At 35.6% G+C, this 15,000-nt stretch overlaps 2 protein-coding genes across 21 annotated transcripts in view; one reads left to right on the top strand and one right to left on the bottom strand.

The window, feature by feature from the left end:
- Positions 1–6,791, top strand: part of Yif1 (Yip1d-interacting factor 1) — a 16,161-nt gene extending 9,370 nt beyond the window's left edge. For 10 of the 19 annotated variants that reach the window (XM_070114110.1, XM_027366783.2, XM_070114109.1 and 7 more), the window contains 6 exons: positions 138–320; positions 450–586; positions 2,486–2,515; positions 5,237–5,392; positions 5,511–5,601; positions 5,788–6,791. In XM_070114110.1, coding sequence (XP_069970211.1) covers positions 138–320; positions 450–586; positions 2,486–2,515; positions 5,237–5,392; positions 5,511–5,601; positions 5,788–5,940 — 750 coding nt within the window. In that variant the 3' untranslated portion in view covers positions 5,941–6,791. The remainder of the gene's footprint in view (positions 1–137; positions 321–449; positions 587–2,485; positions 2,516–5,236; positions 5,393–5,510; positions 5,602–5,787) is intronic. The other 9 variants (XM_070114114.1, XM_070114112.1, XM_070114113.1 and 6 more) reach the window with 1 other exon arrangement.
- Positions 6,792–8,179: 1,388 nt separating this feature from the next.
- Positions 8,180–15,000, bottom strand: part of ND-23 (NADH dehydrogenase (ubiquinone) 23 kDa subunit) — a 30,550-nt gene continuing 23,729 nt past the window's right edge. For both annotated transcript variants that reach the window (XM_070114117.1, XM_027366785.2), the window contains exons 2-6: positions 12,371–12,523; positions 11,795–11,876; positions 10,986–11,076; positions 10,702–10,830; positions 8,180–8,779 (exon numbers count right to left, since the gene is read on the bottom strand). In XM_070114117.1, coding sequence (XP_069970218.1) covers positions 8,648–8,779; positions 10,702–10,830; positions 10,986–11,076; positions 11,795–11,876; positions 12,371–12,523 — 587 coding nt within the window. In that variant the 3' untranslated portion in view covers positions 8,180–8,647. The remainder of the gene's footprint in view (positions 8,780–10,701; positions 10,831–10,985; positions 11,077–11,794; positions 11,877–12,370; positions 12,524–15,000) is intronic.

Raw genomic sequence — 15,000 nt, 5'->3', positions numbered from 1 at the left:
TCATGATCATCATGATGTAATTTTCATTATGATTACCAACATCAACTTGCAATATTAATGTGATACATTAAAAAAAATATATGTTTGGATATGGATTCAGTGCTGTAGACAGATGGCTGATGATAATGTTTGTTTAGGACCCAATGGTCGCTAATATGGCCATGCAGTATGGCCAGAGTTTGGTGGGTCAAGGGCGAGAGTATGTGGACAAGAAGTTGGAGAAATATGTCTCTATGACCCAATTAAAGTATTATTTCGCTGTCGACACACGCTACGTCATGAAGAAGCTACAACTACTGTTTTTCCCCTTCACACACTCGGTAAGTTCTTATTTTGTGACTGCTTTCAGACGTCCTTGGCATGGAAAATGTAATAATATATTTCCAATTTCTGTTCTGCTTTTGAATTTTATGTTTTAGTCTGTTGTGCTTTTCCACATATAAATGCAGGACTGGAGTGTACGCTACAACCAAGAGGAGCCAGTGCAACCCCGCTATGAGATCAATGCTCCAGACTTGTATATTCCTTTAATGGCTGTTGTAACTTACATCTTAGTGGCTGGTCTCTGTCTTGGCCTTCAGGAGAGGTGAGTGTCAGGTGTAAGAGATTAGTTTTATGTATATATGTAATTTTCCCTGATTCTTATACTTTATGATGTAGTTTTGTGCTGATTTCTATTATTATTATTGCTATTATGTTTATTTCTTTATTTACTTTTTTAGACAAGTTAGGATGTCCATTGTTTCATATTCTTTTAGTTCTATTATGTTTGTATATATGCAATTCATTTAGAGATGAGTTATTGTTCCTATTGATTTCTTAAACTTTCAAAACATGCATTATTTTGATTTTTGTTCGTTTTTAAAGATATTATTGCTCTTGTAGATATTGTTGGTGTTAACATTATGCCTTACATTTCTTTTGCTAGCTTCTGTTGTTTACTGTTAATGTAAAAATCATTGTATTTGTTTTTATTTTATGAGGGCAGTAATCAGCAGTGTTCTTTGCAACAAATTTAGAAAACGGTGTAAATGAGAATGAATATATCCACAAGGCAAGGAAGGTATTTGATGCATTTTGATTATATCTTCATCAAAAATACATGTATTTCTGATGAAGATGTAATGCATTATATACACTTCTTGCACTGTTGAAGATATTCATTCTCATTTATACTTTTTTCAATAGAGCAATGTTACCTTGAGTGTATAAAAGTGCCAGTATAGGAATGCTCAAGTTCAAGAAAACCTGTGACAAAGATTTTCCCTAATAATTTTTGGGTATATTTTTAAAATTTATATTTACATATCTAAAATGTTTGTCATACAAAATAAATATCTTAGTTCTCAGAATTAAATTTAGAATAATTAGTAAAGTATCTGACAGGAAGGCCACTGTTTGTTGTCTGTTGTTAGGTAACTTTTTTCTCAAATATTTTTGATTATGAATTTTAATAGTGTAAACAACTTGATTATTTTCACTTTAAAATTATTTCTATATATTTTACAATAATGTTCAAAATGTCAACTGAATCATGGGAATATATCACACACGTATCATTTAACCCATTTACAACGGGTGTCCCACATATGATGCACCTGGAAAAATAAACATTGGGGGGCGTCCCGCCAGTGTGAAGTTGGAGCTTGCGCTCCAATTCCATCATGGGCAGATTCCGGGCCAGCCCCGCTCACCGACTTTGAAGCTGCCTGGAACCTATTATTTTCCACTTCAAAATATACAGGCACTAGTGGGTTAAGAGCTTTGATCCTTCTTTGTTGAATGCTCTGGTTGTGAAATGTTTTGATATTTTGATATTCTACTCTACTATTAACCTTTTTAGATTCCAGTAATGTAAAATGACCTATCCAGTTCTCATCAGCACAGATACCAATTATGAAGTGTGATGTCATTTAGTACTCAGTTTATTAGATGCTGACAGCATAAAAGGAAAATATTTTATACCATTATTAAACACACCATGCTGAAATCTTAAACGTTATATAATGCCTACTCAAACTGAATAATTGTAAAGTGAGTGGTAAATGTGAGATGCACACAGCACAGACAAAATAGCCAAGTGGCCAAAACCTAAAAGGGTTGAACAAGGAAATGATTGGAAAGAATTTGTTGCTTTGAGATTCCTATAATGACTGCTACACCATGGAAAACAAAACAATGAAGAAAAGAACAGGGAAACAATTACACCAAAGTAATTTTGCAATAGTGCTTCTTCAGGGCATATTTTATAAGACATACAGAGGAGCTTGCATATAAACCACTCTGAAAAAGAACTTGGAAAAAAGTAAAAGAGAAATGAAAGATAAGATAATAGGAAAAAGAATAGCTTTTTATTGTGGTTAAATAATCAAAATGAGACATTTGAGATAAAATTTTTAGGCTTTTCTCAGATTACAGTGTAGTAACACATGCAAAGCTTGTGTAGTGAGGCTCACACATAATACTCTGATGATTTTATGCACAGTTGCCGGGACTGCAGTGTGAAGAACATCAGGTAACATCTTAGCTGTGTGTAAATGTTTTGCATGAATCATACATTTCTGATCAGTTTTTCTTGTATGCAGTGGTTTTCTGTTGAAGTAATTATTAATTGATACCTTGTATTGTATTGTGTTGAATTCTAACAGAAATGTATTGATTATGCATTCCCTAAGCACTGTAGTAACCATACATACAAGAGTAGAACACAACAGCAAAATAACTTATTGCTTTCTAATATTACTTACATGATTGTTTTGTAATGCATTTGAAGCTATTTTGGTAGTTGTACTTCCAGCTGTTCTTGTTTATGATTAACAAAACATTTTGAGATATTTGCAGATTTGAAGATTTGTTAAAGTGTATTAATTTTCTTACCATTTTCGGATATGAATCATGTGTGCGACTGACGTCCTTAGCATCTAATCCCTCTTGATATGATAGATACTGTATGTCATTACAGTAGTTCCTAGGGTGAAATCAGTCAGATGTAAATGTGGTTGTACAATTGGATTATTAATTTTATAAAGATGGAAATATGTAGGACCATTAATTTCCTTTCTTTTATATATATATATATTTTTTTTATCTGATGAAAAATACACCTTTATAACCCTATGATGACAGGGCCTGAATTTTTACAATGTAATATTACACAACAGTCTAGACTTTGTGGGTAAGACTAAGGTGTATGCAGCTGGCCCACGTGTATATACGTCATAGTCCATTACATGATGATGGCATTGCCATACCCATCTTTTAAGGGTTAACTGAATAACATTAAACTTTTAACCCATTGTTGACAGGGATGGCATGTAAGTACATGCCATGTCCATTGTGAGCTTATTTCATTAATTGTGTTTACACATTTATGGTTCCTCAAATGGATAGTCTTCCAAGAGTCAATTCTTAGTCTTACGTATCTCACCATTGTCTTGTTTTTGGAAATATAATTTTTTGTATTTTTATTGGTATTGGTATTGTTGACATTATGCTAATCATAATGTCAGTAATAATAATAACAATACTAATATTAATAGCACTAGAATGTTTATTATTCCATAAACTCAAGGAAAGGGGAAATCAGATGGGGTCACATAAGCCTACAAATTGACTCCATGTTTGTGGGACATTTATAAAGACATCTGTATAAACAGACAATTCACAAAACCAAACTATAGTGGTTATTTCATGTTCCTGATGGCAATGGGTTATGATGCTTTTGTGAGCACAGATTCCTTCTTCATTTTGTGAATTGTGCAAGGAATATTTTAAGGCTGCTGGTACAGATTGGTCCTTTAGGTTAGCTTTGAAAATGAGAAGATACTTTGTTGCAGATGCAAATTGGATTTAAGGAACACCTACTACAAGCACAACTTGTATGAAAATTTGTTGCTTGCATTTTTAAGGATGTCTTAGCTATAGATAGATCTTTTTTATGAAGATACTTGGATATGTCATTCTTAACCCTTTGTTCGTGAAAGGCTGTGGTGGACTGATTCGTAGATGGCTCCTCAGCTTATTGGAGGGAGCCTATCTCTCTGATAGTAGCATCATCATTTGTTTAGTGTCACTTATAGATATAGGCACTGAAAGTTAAGGGAAACCTGTGTATAAAATACAGCCAGAAGCTGTTAGGTGCCTGATGTTGTACTTGAAGCACTGAACAAGCTGGGCACAAACTGGGGAAATTGCCAATGCATGTCAATAAACCCACATTACTGGCCACTAGCCAATTTTTAATACTTCAGTTGAAAGGTTTACTGAAAAATAAAACATTAATTATCAAAAGAAGTGCATTTAAAAATTGATATTACATGACCCAAAAATACCTTTGTGACATTGCAAGGCTCTCTCCTTTGCTGGCCCTGATGAAAGTTCCCCTAAGTTATTTTATGCAATATTACTCTTATTATGGCATGGAAATAGTGATTTTAGCATACAGTAAACTAATCATGTTTTGTATACAAGGTTAAAGGTTTTAAAATTGTGTTGAGTCTGTGGTCAGTGCTTACTAGCTTGACCCTGCCAATTCACTTTTTATATTGTAATAGAATGTATTTATGCTAGGGTGATTGTAAGTAGCTTGTACCAGGGCAAAGATGTACCTTGAAAATAGAAGTAAAAGGAGCAGTTGTGTGGTAATGTAAGAGGGGAAATGTATGAGAATGTAATTCAAATGTGTAAAAAGAGAATTTTAACATCAGTATTTTTTTCATTCTGAGGCAGTGGTAAAATACTTGGAATTTATTTATGTAAATGATGTAGGCAATAGCTTTGTGCATAAATCCAACAAATTTGAATTAGATTATAATAATTGTTACCTTTTGGAAAAAAGTCATAAAATTCAAATTGTAGTGATTGTTATCTTTTGGAATATATATATATTTTTTCAAACGAAATCCGTGTAAAATTAACTGTTACGAGAGGATACAAAAATGTAATCCAATTATGACTAAATGTTGGACTTTCATTAATCTATGCAATTTATAGTTTATAAATGTAAGACAGTCTGTTTATCTACAATTCTATCTATATATTTGAGTATCTGTTTATCTCTGTACCTACAATGTTTCTATGTATGTATGTGTGTATATATATATGTGTACACACACTTCCTCAATTATATAAACTGGTATTCACATCTACACCTATACCCATACCTACATAGACATACAATGTTCAACACAACTCACCACATTGCTATAACTCATAGGTATCTGGTCTCCTCTTGCAGGTTTTCTCCTGATGTACTAGGCATGCAGGCAAGCTCAGCAATGGTCTGGCTTGTACTTGAGATCTTCTTGATTCTGGCCACACTCTATGTTACTGCCATAAGTACAAACATCAAGACTTTTGACCTCTTGGCTTTTTCGTCATACAAATATGTTGGGTAAGTATAAAACTTGTTTTTTTCTCTAGGTCACTGTATTTTAAATTATTTAGTAGTAGACTGATTCATCTTTAACATTGTGTAAAAAAAAATATTATTTTTATATTCATCTTCCCAGGATGAACATCGCCCTGCTGGCTGGGATAATCGATGACCTTGGATACTACCTTGTCCTTGCATACAGTAGCTTCAGCCTTGTAATTTTCATGGTGAGTACAAAATTTTAATATTTAAATGTATTAATGCTGTTTTCAATTTGTTAAATATAATTCAAATTTGCATATGTATGTACATGTGTGTTTGAGTAGATAGACTGTTGAGAGATAATTAGATGTATTACTTTGAAGAAATGTGGCCAAAACATCCTTGAATTATATTGACATTTCTACCCACAGTTCCGAACCTTGCGATGGCAGGTCCAGGGAGGCGATGGAGCCATGGAAGCTTACAGTGCGGGTAATAAACGCCGCCTCTATCTCTTGCTGTTCATGTCGGGCCTTCAGCCACTCATGATGTGGTGGCTCACTAGACACCTTGTGGTTGACTAAGCAACATAGTGATAAGGCATTTCTTTTTGCTGTATATTTGCAGCATTAGTCACACTTGTCTACTACATCATTGAATATCATGAGTTGTGTGTGTGGGTTACTCAGATAGAACTGCTAAATGGTTGTATATAGACTCTAAGGAGGAAAAATTGTCCTTCTAACTTATTATGGGAAATAGGCATATTTGCTTTCTAATACTTTTATATATTATATACTGTTTTCTTGTTTTTTAAAGTTTTTGAGGTTATGTTTCTGACATCTTTCCAAAGGTTTATGATTTGTTACCTTTATCACCTTTGGGTATATACTTGTTTGCTTTTCTTAGCAACACGTGGTAAAATAATATTTAGAATAACAATAGCTGCCCATTTCTAATATCTCTCCCAGGTGTTTCATGCCAGAGCAGTGAACAAATCTGGTTGAATGGTTGGAGGCTCTTTGTGGGCATGAATAAGATCTGAGGTTTTGTGTGGCAGTTTAGACATACTTTGTGCTTAGCAGTATTCAGTCTGATGGTGTATAAAGCAGATACCACTCTTTAAGCAACTTTGATATTATGTATATACACATTTCTGTATAATCCAGGTGTCACATGCAGTGCTTGTTCACATATATTGGCGAAAATTTTTACGGAGACTGAAATAAGTGCTGTGTATTTGAATATTCTTCCAGTGACTAAACTAGTGATATTTTTTGTATGGGCAAGTGTTTTGTTAATTTTGTGGAAGTATTCCTGCATTGCAAGTTATAGTGCCTAAAATCATTTTACAAAAGTGATAAGGCTTCAAAGGCTGAAACTAACTGTTTTAGGCTAGAGCTTACTATTTTGTAATAAAAATAAAAAATACAAATTTCTTTTTCAATTCTTTCCCATATCTGAATTGGCAATGTAGAAAGCAATTTGAGAAAAAGTATTCAGTATTTTCAGTATCATTTTGATGTGTGCCAGGGAGTATTGTAGCTTTTGTGAATACAAAATATTTTCTTTGGTATCTAAAACTCTAAAAAACTAGTTTTTAATATAATCTTACTCATGTTGAAAGAAAATATGATTGTTGGAAAAAATTAACTAAAATATGTCATATAGTTTAGCTAAAAATAGATTTTGTAAAGTGATATGGTTGTTTTACTCTTAAGAACATTCACAATGGATCAAGAATACAATTTTCTGCTGAGAGTAGTATGAAGAAAAATTATTATTCCAAGCTCAAGTGCTCACAGCAGTAATGTATGTGTTCTTTACACTTGCATTTGCACTGAGGCAAAAGTATATTTTTGTTATGTTTTGCCAGCATGCTTCATGTAGGAACTTTTATTGATACTACAAGTACTTTACTAAAAAGGAATTGAAACAATTTTAGATTTTTTTTTCATCCTAAAACCCTCACATTAGTAGTTATTTGTTATCATAAGACACTTTTATCCTCCCATGACTTATTTCAGTAGGTAATGTCAAAATGCAATGTTTCATTTTCACTCCAGGAGGGGAAAATACATGTGTAAAAATTGCCAATTCTGCAATTGACTGGCTAGAATTCACAAACACCAGAGCCAAGCTTTTCTTCACCTAAGTTTACATTTACGAGGGAAATTCTACATTCCCATACGAGTGTTAAAATGGGTTTTACTCATTTTTGACAAACCCAACCCCCCCATTTTTAGAGACGGTCCCCTAAGCCTGTTCTATGTGTTTGCTACACATTTGTTTTTGGACATAACTGCAGTAACTGAGGAAGTAAAGCCCTTCAAAGTAGGCTGTAAGTCTTTCAAACCTCATTTACTATCACATCAACAAAACTCCAAGAGTAGGGGGCAAAAGAGATGTCTCATGCTTCAAATTTTTTCACTAAAGCAGCTAAATTTGCATAGCATTGCATATAAACACCATGTGTCTAGCATGTTATTTAACTGGTTTAACTTTCATGTCATGGCAGACTAACCTTCAAGCCAGGAGGAGGATGTCACACCAGGTGTAGCACACTTGTTTGGCCCTGGTGGTGGTTGTTGAGAATAAATAGTCCCTTGAAAGTAGGCTTAAGCTTCTCTTCACCTGCATTACCTAAACAATCCTTGGTGCTGTAGCCAAGAGCAGAGTAATTTTATCTTTTCCATACTTCTAATTTTTCCCTTGATCAGTGGATTCTGTGCCTACCATGTAGCTTCAATAATCCAGTTACAAGTGGGCTTTATATTCAAAGAAAACACCCATGTTATATGAAGGATAATGAATAAAGAGAAAATTGGTCTTTCTATATACATTAAATAACTATACATATTCAAAACATTTTATCTTGTGGTCTTAAGGTTGCCATTAGCTGATCCACCTTGATTCAAACTCATCTACCCAGTTATGTATATGCTTCAATATTTCACAAAGATGATTTACTATTTCCTTTACTGCTTAAATGTGGTTAAAAAGGGAGCACAATGAAAAAGGTTGCTAAACCTCAGATTACAACTTCACAGTTGATTAAAAAAATATGTAAAAAAAAAAAAAAAAGGAAATAAAAAGTATATCAATAATCTACACCAGTGCTACAAAGAAAAAGAAAATATTGGTAAATGAATCTGAATGTTTAAGAACACATCACATTGCTGCCCCCTTTTCACCTATTCTTAATATCTGAGTGAAATATTGAAATTTGTCATACACATAATCCAAAGAAAACAAAGTTATGAGACACCATCAAATATCTTCTAAACATGTTTATCTGTAAAGGTGGTCAGCCTGAATATTTGCTGCAATTTCAGGTTCCCACTTGTCGCCATTGCTTAACAATTTCTCCTTGTTGTAGAGGAGTTCTTCGTGGGTCTCAGTAGAGAACTCAAAGTTGGGGCCCTGAAAAAAACAAAAAAAAACAAAGATAAAACAATTACTTTTTAGCATAGGTGAGTTTCTGCAAATACATATGACACATAATGAATATATTAATTTTGAAGGTTATATTGCAGTAGTGATAGTATGAATCACAGTAGTAATACTAAATGCTGAGAGAAAATAAAGAAAAAAGGATATACATAACATGTTCAAACATGAAATGACATGAGAAAAACTAAATCTTTGCTGATGCCAGTCAAACTAGTCCTTTTCTGTTTGGGCACATTCGGATTCACACTTTCACTCTCACTCTTAATCTTACTCATGGACTCACTCACACTTTCACTCTCAATCATGGCCTCAATGACCCACTCACACGCACACACACATACACACACTCATTCTCACACACTCACATGCACACATACACACACACACTCATACTCACACACACACATACTCTCACACTCACACACACACTCTCACACTCACACACACACTCTCACACTCACACAAACACTCTCACACTCACACACATACACTCTCACACTCACACACACATACTCTCACACTCACACACACACTCTCACACTCACACTCTCTCTTTCTCAGTCACTCATGCACGCAGTCTATCTCTCTCCCTCTCTCTCTCTCTCTCTCTCTCTCTCTCTCTCATTCACTCACTCACTATCTCATTCACCAATTCACTCACTATCTCATTCACCAACTCACTCAGTCTCTCATTCACCAACTCACTCAGTCTCTCATTCACCAACTCACTCAGTCTCTCATTCACCAACTCACTCAGTCTCTCATTCACCAACTCACTCAGTCTCTCATTCACCAACTCACTCAGTCTCTCATTCGCCCACTCACATACTCTCTCATTCACTCACACTTATTCTATCATTCACTCTGTTACTTACTCTCACTCACTCTCTCACTTACTCACTCACCCTCTCACTAACTATCTCACTTAGTTTCACACCTACTTACTCACTCACCCTCTCATTCACTTATTCACTCACTCTCTCATTCACTTACTCACTCACCTTCTCATTCACTCACTCACCTCTTATTCACTCACTCACTAACTCTGTTCTTGTATTGTTTTACAAGTTACTACAACTACCCACTGGATCCAGGATTGGGATATCTGGTCATGGAAAAATTTGGCTGAGGGGGGGGGGGTGACAGGCATGTCTCGTCATGGAAAAATTTGGCTGAGGGGTGGGTGATGGGAATGTCTTGCCATGGGATATTATTGTCAAATCTCAAGTAAATGGCAGGGGAAAGCCAGGAATCTTGATTCTGTGCATAAGTATTTGTATGAGCCAAGCCTACAAGCCTGGGAGAGTTGCACATTCAAATAAGCCTAATGCATGGACTTTATTAAAATTAGATAAATCAATTTCAATGTAATTCCTCATCAAAATTAAGAACTTTTCCTCCGTGACAATATTGGGTCAGATGCATAGTAACAGTCTCAGATATGCATTAAAAAAAAAAAAAAAAAGATTAACTCACCATTGTTTTCATCCTTACTACACTCCATTTAACTGATCGTAATCACAAAATGGCCTTAAACAGAGTCCAGGGGGTGATGCCCCCTTGGTTTGGGATTTCCTTTGAAAAGGATAAACTAAGTTTACCTAATGTCAAAGTGGCCTTAGGGTGTGGTCTGGGAAAGACTGCTTCAGTGGAAACCTGTTTTCTTCCAATGGTTTTTGATGTTTCACATGAATCTGATAAATAACCCTCTTAGGGGTGGGGTGTAATGTATTGGAAATGTCTCAACAGATTCACAAAGTACAAACAAATTTGTTCACATCACATCAAAAACCATGATAAAAAAATTACTATCCACCTCTGAAGAACACTGAGGTTAGTATGCCTAAATAAATCACAAACTTATTAAAAAAGAAAAGAAAACTAGTACTAACCTCAACAATGGCATCCACAGGGCATGCCTCCTGGCAAAAACCACAATAAATGCACTTTGTCATGTCAATGTCATACCGAGTGGTGCGCCTAGCACCATCAGCACGTTCCTCTGCTTCAATGGTGATGGCCTAGGAAGAGCAAAAAATCTTATCTAATATAAAAATCCCAATTCCTCATTTCTTATTTTATGGAGGGAATATTGCCACTTTTTATAGTATAATTCAGCAAATCTCATTTGTGAATTATAATTACTAAAATTTGATCTGCCTGACTCCTAACTCACCTGAGCTGGGCAAATGGCCTCACACAACTTGCAAGCAATGCAGCGTTCCTCCCCAGAAGGATAACGTCGCAGAGCATGTTCTCCACGGAATCTAGTACAAATCAAAAGCACTGGTAAATTATATGAGCAAATGTATGGTTATGTATTGATTACCTTAAATTACAATAATGTATTTATTTATGTAAAGGACAGTTATTGCTAAGTATATGCCACAGTCACTTGTAGAAGATGCCAGCTGGATTGCCTTGCTATTCCAGAGCACTTTGTAAATTTTTCATATTAGTTTGTGTAATGGGTAACGATAGTTTTTTTTCCCTGACTGTGCAAAACCCAGTTCCTTAAAAAATAAGGTTCACCAAATTTGCGTCTTTAAATATACAGAATATTGTAATTATGGTATTGCAACAGTTCAGAGTTGAAGCCCACAACTGGGGAAATATGTCAATTGGGAGGGCAATTTGGGGGCGGAGCCCAAGCTTAGGAAACGGCGATTCGGAATGGGTCCACTTAAATGAGAAAATACAGCAATTTCCCAGTTAGCTTCATCTATCATTACTAGCATTGCTACTCCAATTTTGTGAATAACACCAACAAGTTGTTAACAATACAAACAGCAAAAAAAATATAATAAAGTTTTCTGAAAAACATGAAAAGGTTAAACAGGTGAGATCAGATCAGGTAGGATGGGTAATGAGTCCTTGATGATTAAGCATTTGTAGAGCCATCTATGTGCATACAAAATTAATACACTAAAATATAAGTAAGCAAGATATGTATGAACATGCCATCCCTGTGTCAGACTAACTCACCGTGGACTCAGGGGTCCTTTCTCAAATGGGTAGTTAATGGTTGCTGGTTCCTTGAAGATGTGACCTAGTGTTACAGCAGCACCTATGAAAAGAAGACTGGAATTAGGCAATATCAAATATTTATACAAAACATGGCTAATGTTTGAGATATTCTTTCAATGCATTACCACGCTTAACACCAGTCAACAGTATTTTGACTTAGTTGTCAGAGGCACAGGACACCATTACATTACATGAGCGTTAAAGAATTCTAATCCATCTTTGCATTTACAATAAAATCTTACATAAGGTTTCCATGCTATGGAAGGCTACTAAAAGAGCAAATTGGGATATCTCAACATTATCTAGATGATAAATAAATAAACAAATATATGTGAGAGAAATGAAAGAAAAAAGTCTTTATCTTGTGTCTTTTACCTGAAACAGCTTTTTACAAAAAAAAAGGGCAATATTATTGTTTTAAACTATAATGTAGAATAGCACTGACAATTATTATAATCAAAACCAATATTGTGAGAAAAAGAAACTGAACGCATACAAAGGACAAGACTAACAGTAAGGACCACAGCTACTAACCTCTCCACAGCTCAGTCCAGAAAATCGTTGCAGCTGCACGGTCTGTGATATCCTTCCATTCCATACTCGGATCCTCTTGTGTGACATACTTGTAGTTGGAGCGAGTTTGGGTTACAGTTGCTCCACGTATGCAGGACCTCAGGACACCTGACCCTAAAAAGGAATGTTTAAATGTGTTCAAGATGAAGACTCAAGCACTATATGTGGAAAAACTGAATAAAAATGAAGTAAATTTTTTGGTCTGAGCCAATAACAATATTTGCAAAATATAAGCATTGGTAAAAATTTATTGCTGCAAAGATAGGATATGAAGATATGAAGGCTACCTTAGTATAAACCAGTAATTACGCTGCAGGTGTAAAATATGATTACAATGGGAATATTATATACAAAAGGTAGAGACCAGAGGCCAGGACTTTCAGGTTCCAGACTGCACCTTACTGCTTCAAGCTGTACATATATAATTTAACCATCGTGATCCAGGTGACATGATCATGCCGCCATGGAAAAGTTTGGGTCAAGGGTCAGGTAACATGAACATGCAGTCATGAACGAAGGCCAGGGTGATGGAAAAGACTCATCACAAGAGCACAAACCTCTTGGAGAGTGATTAGACACATTTGGCATTTAGATGGGGACTTTTACATTATCCCCATTGATACATGAGTGTGGAATGTAATATGTGTAAGCCGTGACTGGAAGAGCGCTGACTCCAGGGAGGACACCATTTCCAAGCTCAAAATCATATTCCTGGTTGCTGTGATCAGCGGAGCAGGATGTATTACCGAAAATTGAACATTACAAAAAAATAAAATATATGAGGCAAATAACTAAATGTTACATACATATAGTTATATACTACGGATAAGGCTTACGGTAGGACTGCACTGACTAGGGCAAAATTGAAGATCATAATGTTGTAGGTGATGAAAAACTACATTCATTGCTATCAAAATTGGTTTGCAGAAGAGAACCTATTCTAGTTAAACAACGAAAATGTGGTGTGCAGAATGCTGCATAGAGACTAAGTCCCCATACATCTCAAGTGACAAAGTCTAGCTGTCTTCACATCCCAATATAAACTATTTTGGCACATGTAACTTGTGATGTCTTGGCCAATGTCTTAGAAGTGCACTGTAGTATGTATTTCTGCATTCTAATCTATATGAAATTTTAACAAAATATGCATTTATCAAATGTTCATTCCTTAAATCCATGATGTGATCGATTTTAACATATATGTAACATAGTTTCATTAGAAATACATGGTACGTCCATACTTGCGTATTGCTGCCCTCTCCCGGCAAATTTGAAAGTTCTGTTGTCACAGTTCTCATTGTTTGTTGCAAAAGTGAAGTATGTTTACAGTGCTACTTGTGTTACCATTTTTTTCCCCAACTCTGCAGTGAAATCTATCTTTCAGTGAAATCTTTACAATATCAGGGATAACACTAAACTCAGTGAAATACAATAACCATATTCCAGTTGTAGAATTTAGTCAACGGTTCGTCACTTCCCCACAGTCCCTTCAACTTTATGGTAAACTCATTTTGGCAATACTAATTAAGACAGCTGCTCTACATATACCTAGGAAAGTATAATAGAATTATTGACGTGTTCATACATGTTGGTGAAGTTAATAAAATTGTGGGGACCTCACAGGTTGTGCTTTAATCGATATTCAAAGGTTGCCTCTCTGAGTCCACAAACCATCTCTTATGTAAACAATGCTGTGAGTTTTCAGTAAAGTACGGCGAAATACTCCTAGTAAAGGGGATCCAGGGTCTTGCCCCCAGTAGGGGGATAAGAACGTATATTCGGCCAAATACCCCCAAGGGAAGGGGGTCTGGGTGCTTGCCCCCGGTAGGGAAATACTCTTAAGGAAGGGGGCTTGGTGGCTAGCCCCTGGCATGGAAATACCCCAGGGAAGGGGATCTAGGTTAAATTAGGTTAAAAAACTTTGTCGAGATTTTGGCAACACTCGTTCGGATTTTGCATTTTTTTTTTTTTTTTCCACTTTTGATTCCACTATTTCCCCAGATTTTCCACGGGTCCCCCAAGATTGAAGAAGGAAGGAGAAAAAATATATAACAAATGGGTGCGGCTGTCTTACCTAGAATTACCCTCATTTTTTATGTCTAAATGTAGTTGGTGGCTATCTAGAGGCACTGGTTGGGAAATTAGACATTCAGGATGGGGACCAGGGCTAGAGCCCCCAGTAGGGAAATATGGCAATTGGGAGGGGGTCTGCCCCGGTTTAGGAAGGTTTTTGGTTGATACAGCAATCCTTCTGGTAGTTTGGCCTTTAAAATGAGATTCACTTGCTTATATGTTCATGCAACACCATGTCGAATCATCCGTGGCCGATTCTTTTCTTGGGTTTTTATATTTTCCACTTTCTTTATCATATGATATAATATTCTTAGATCGGATTTCCAATTTCCCACATTCATTTGATTTTAAAAATGCATGGCATTTCCCCGGGATCCCCCAACACTGTTGGTGGGACTTTGTCTCTGACGGGTGCTGTCCTATTGTAAACATTTACCTTTACTACATGGAGAGTCTGTGCATGGAAAATAATATAATACCATCTGGATAAAGCAAATCAAAAGACAAATATGGCCATT

Source organism: Penaeus vannamei, chromosome 35 (assembly GCF_042767895.1).
Source record: "Penaeus vannamei isolate JL-2024 chromosome 35, ASM4276789v1, whole genome shotgun sequence".
Taxonomy (NCBI): domain Eukaryota; kingdom Metazoa; phylum Arthropoda; class Malacostraca; order Decapoda; family Penaeidae; genus Penaeus; species Penaeus vannamei.
The sequence above is the reverse complement of the archived record's forward strand: the minus strand, read 5'-3'. Positions and strand labels throughout refer to the sequence as shown.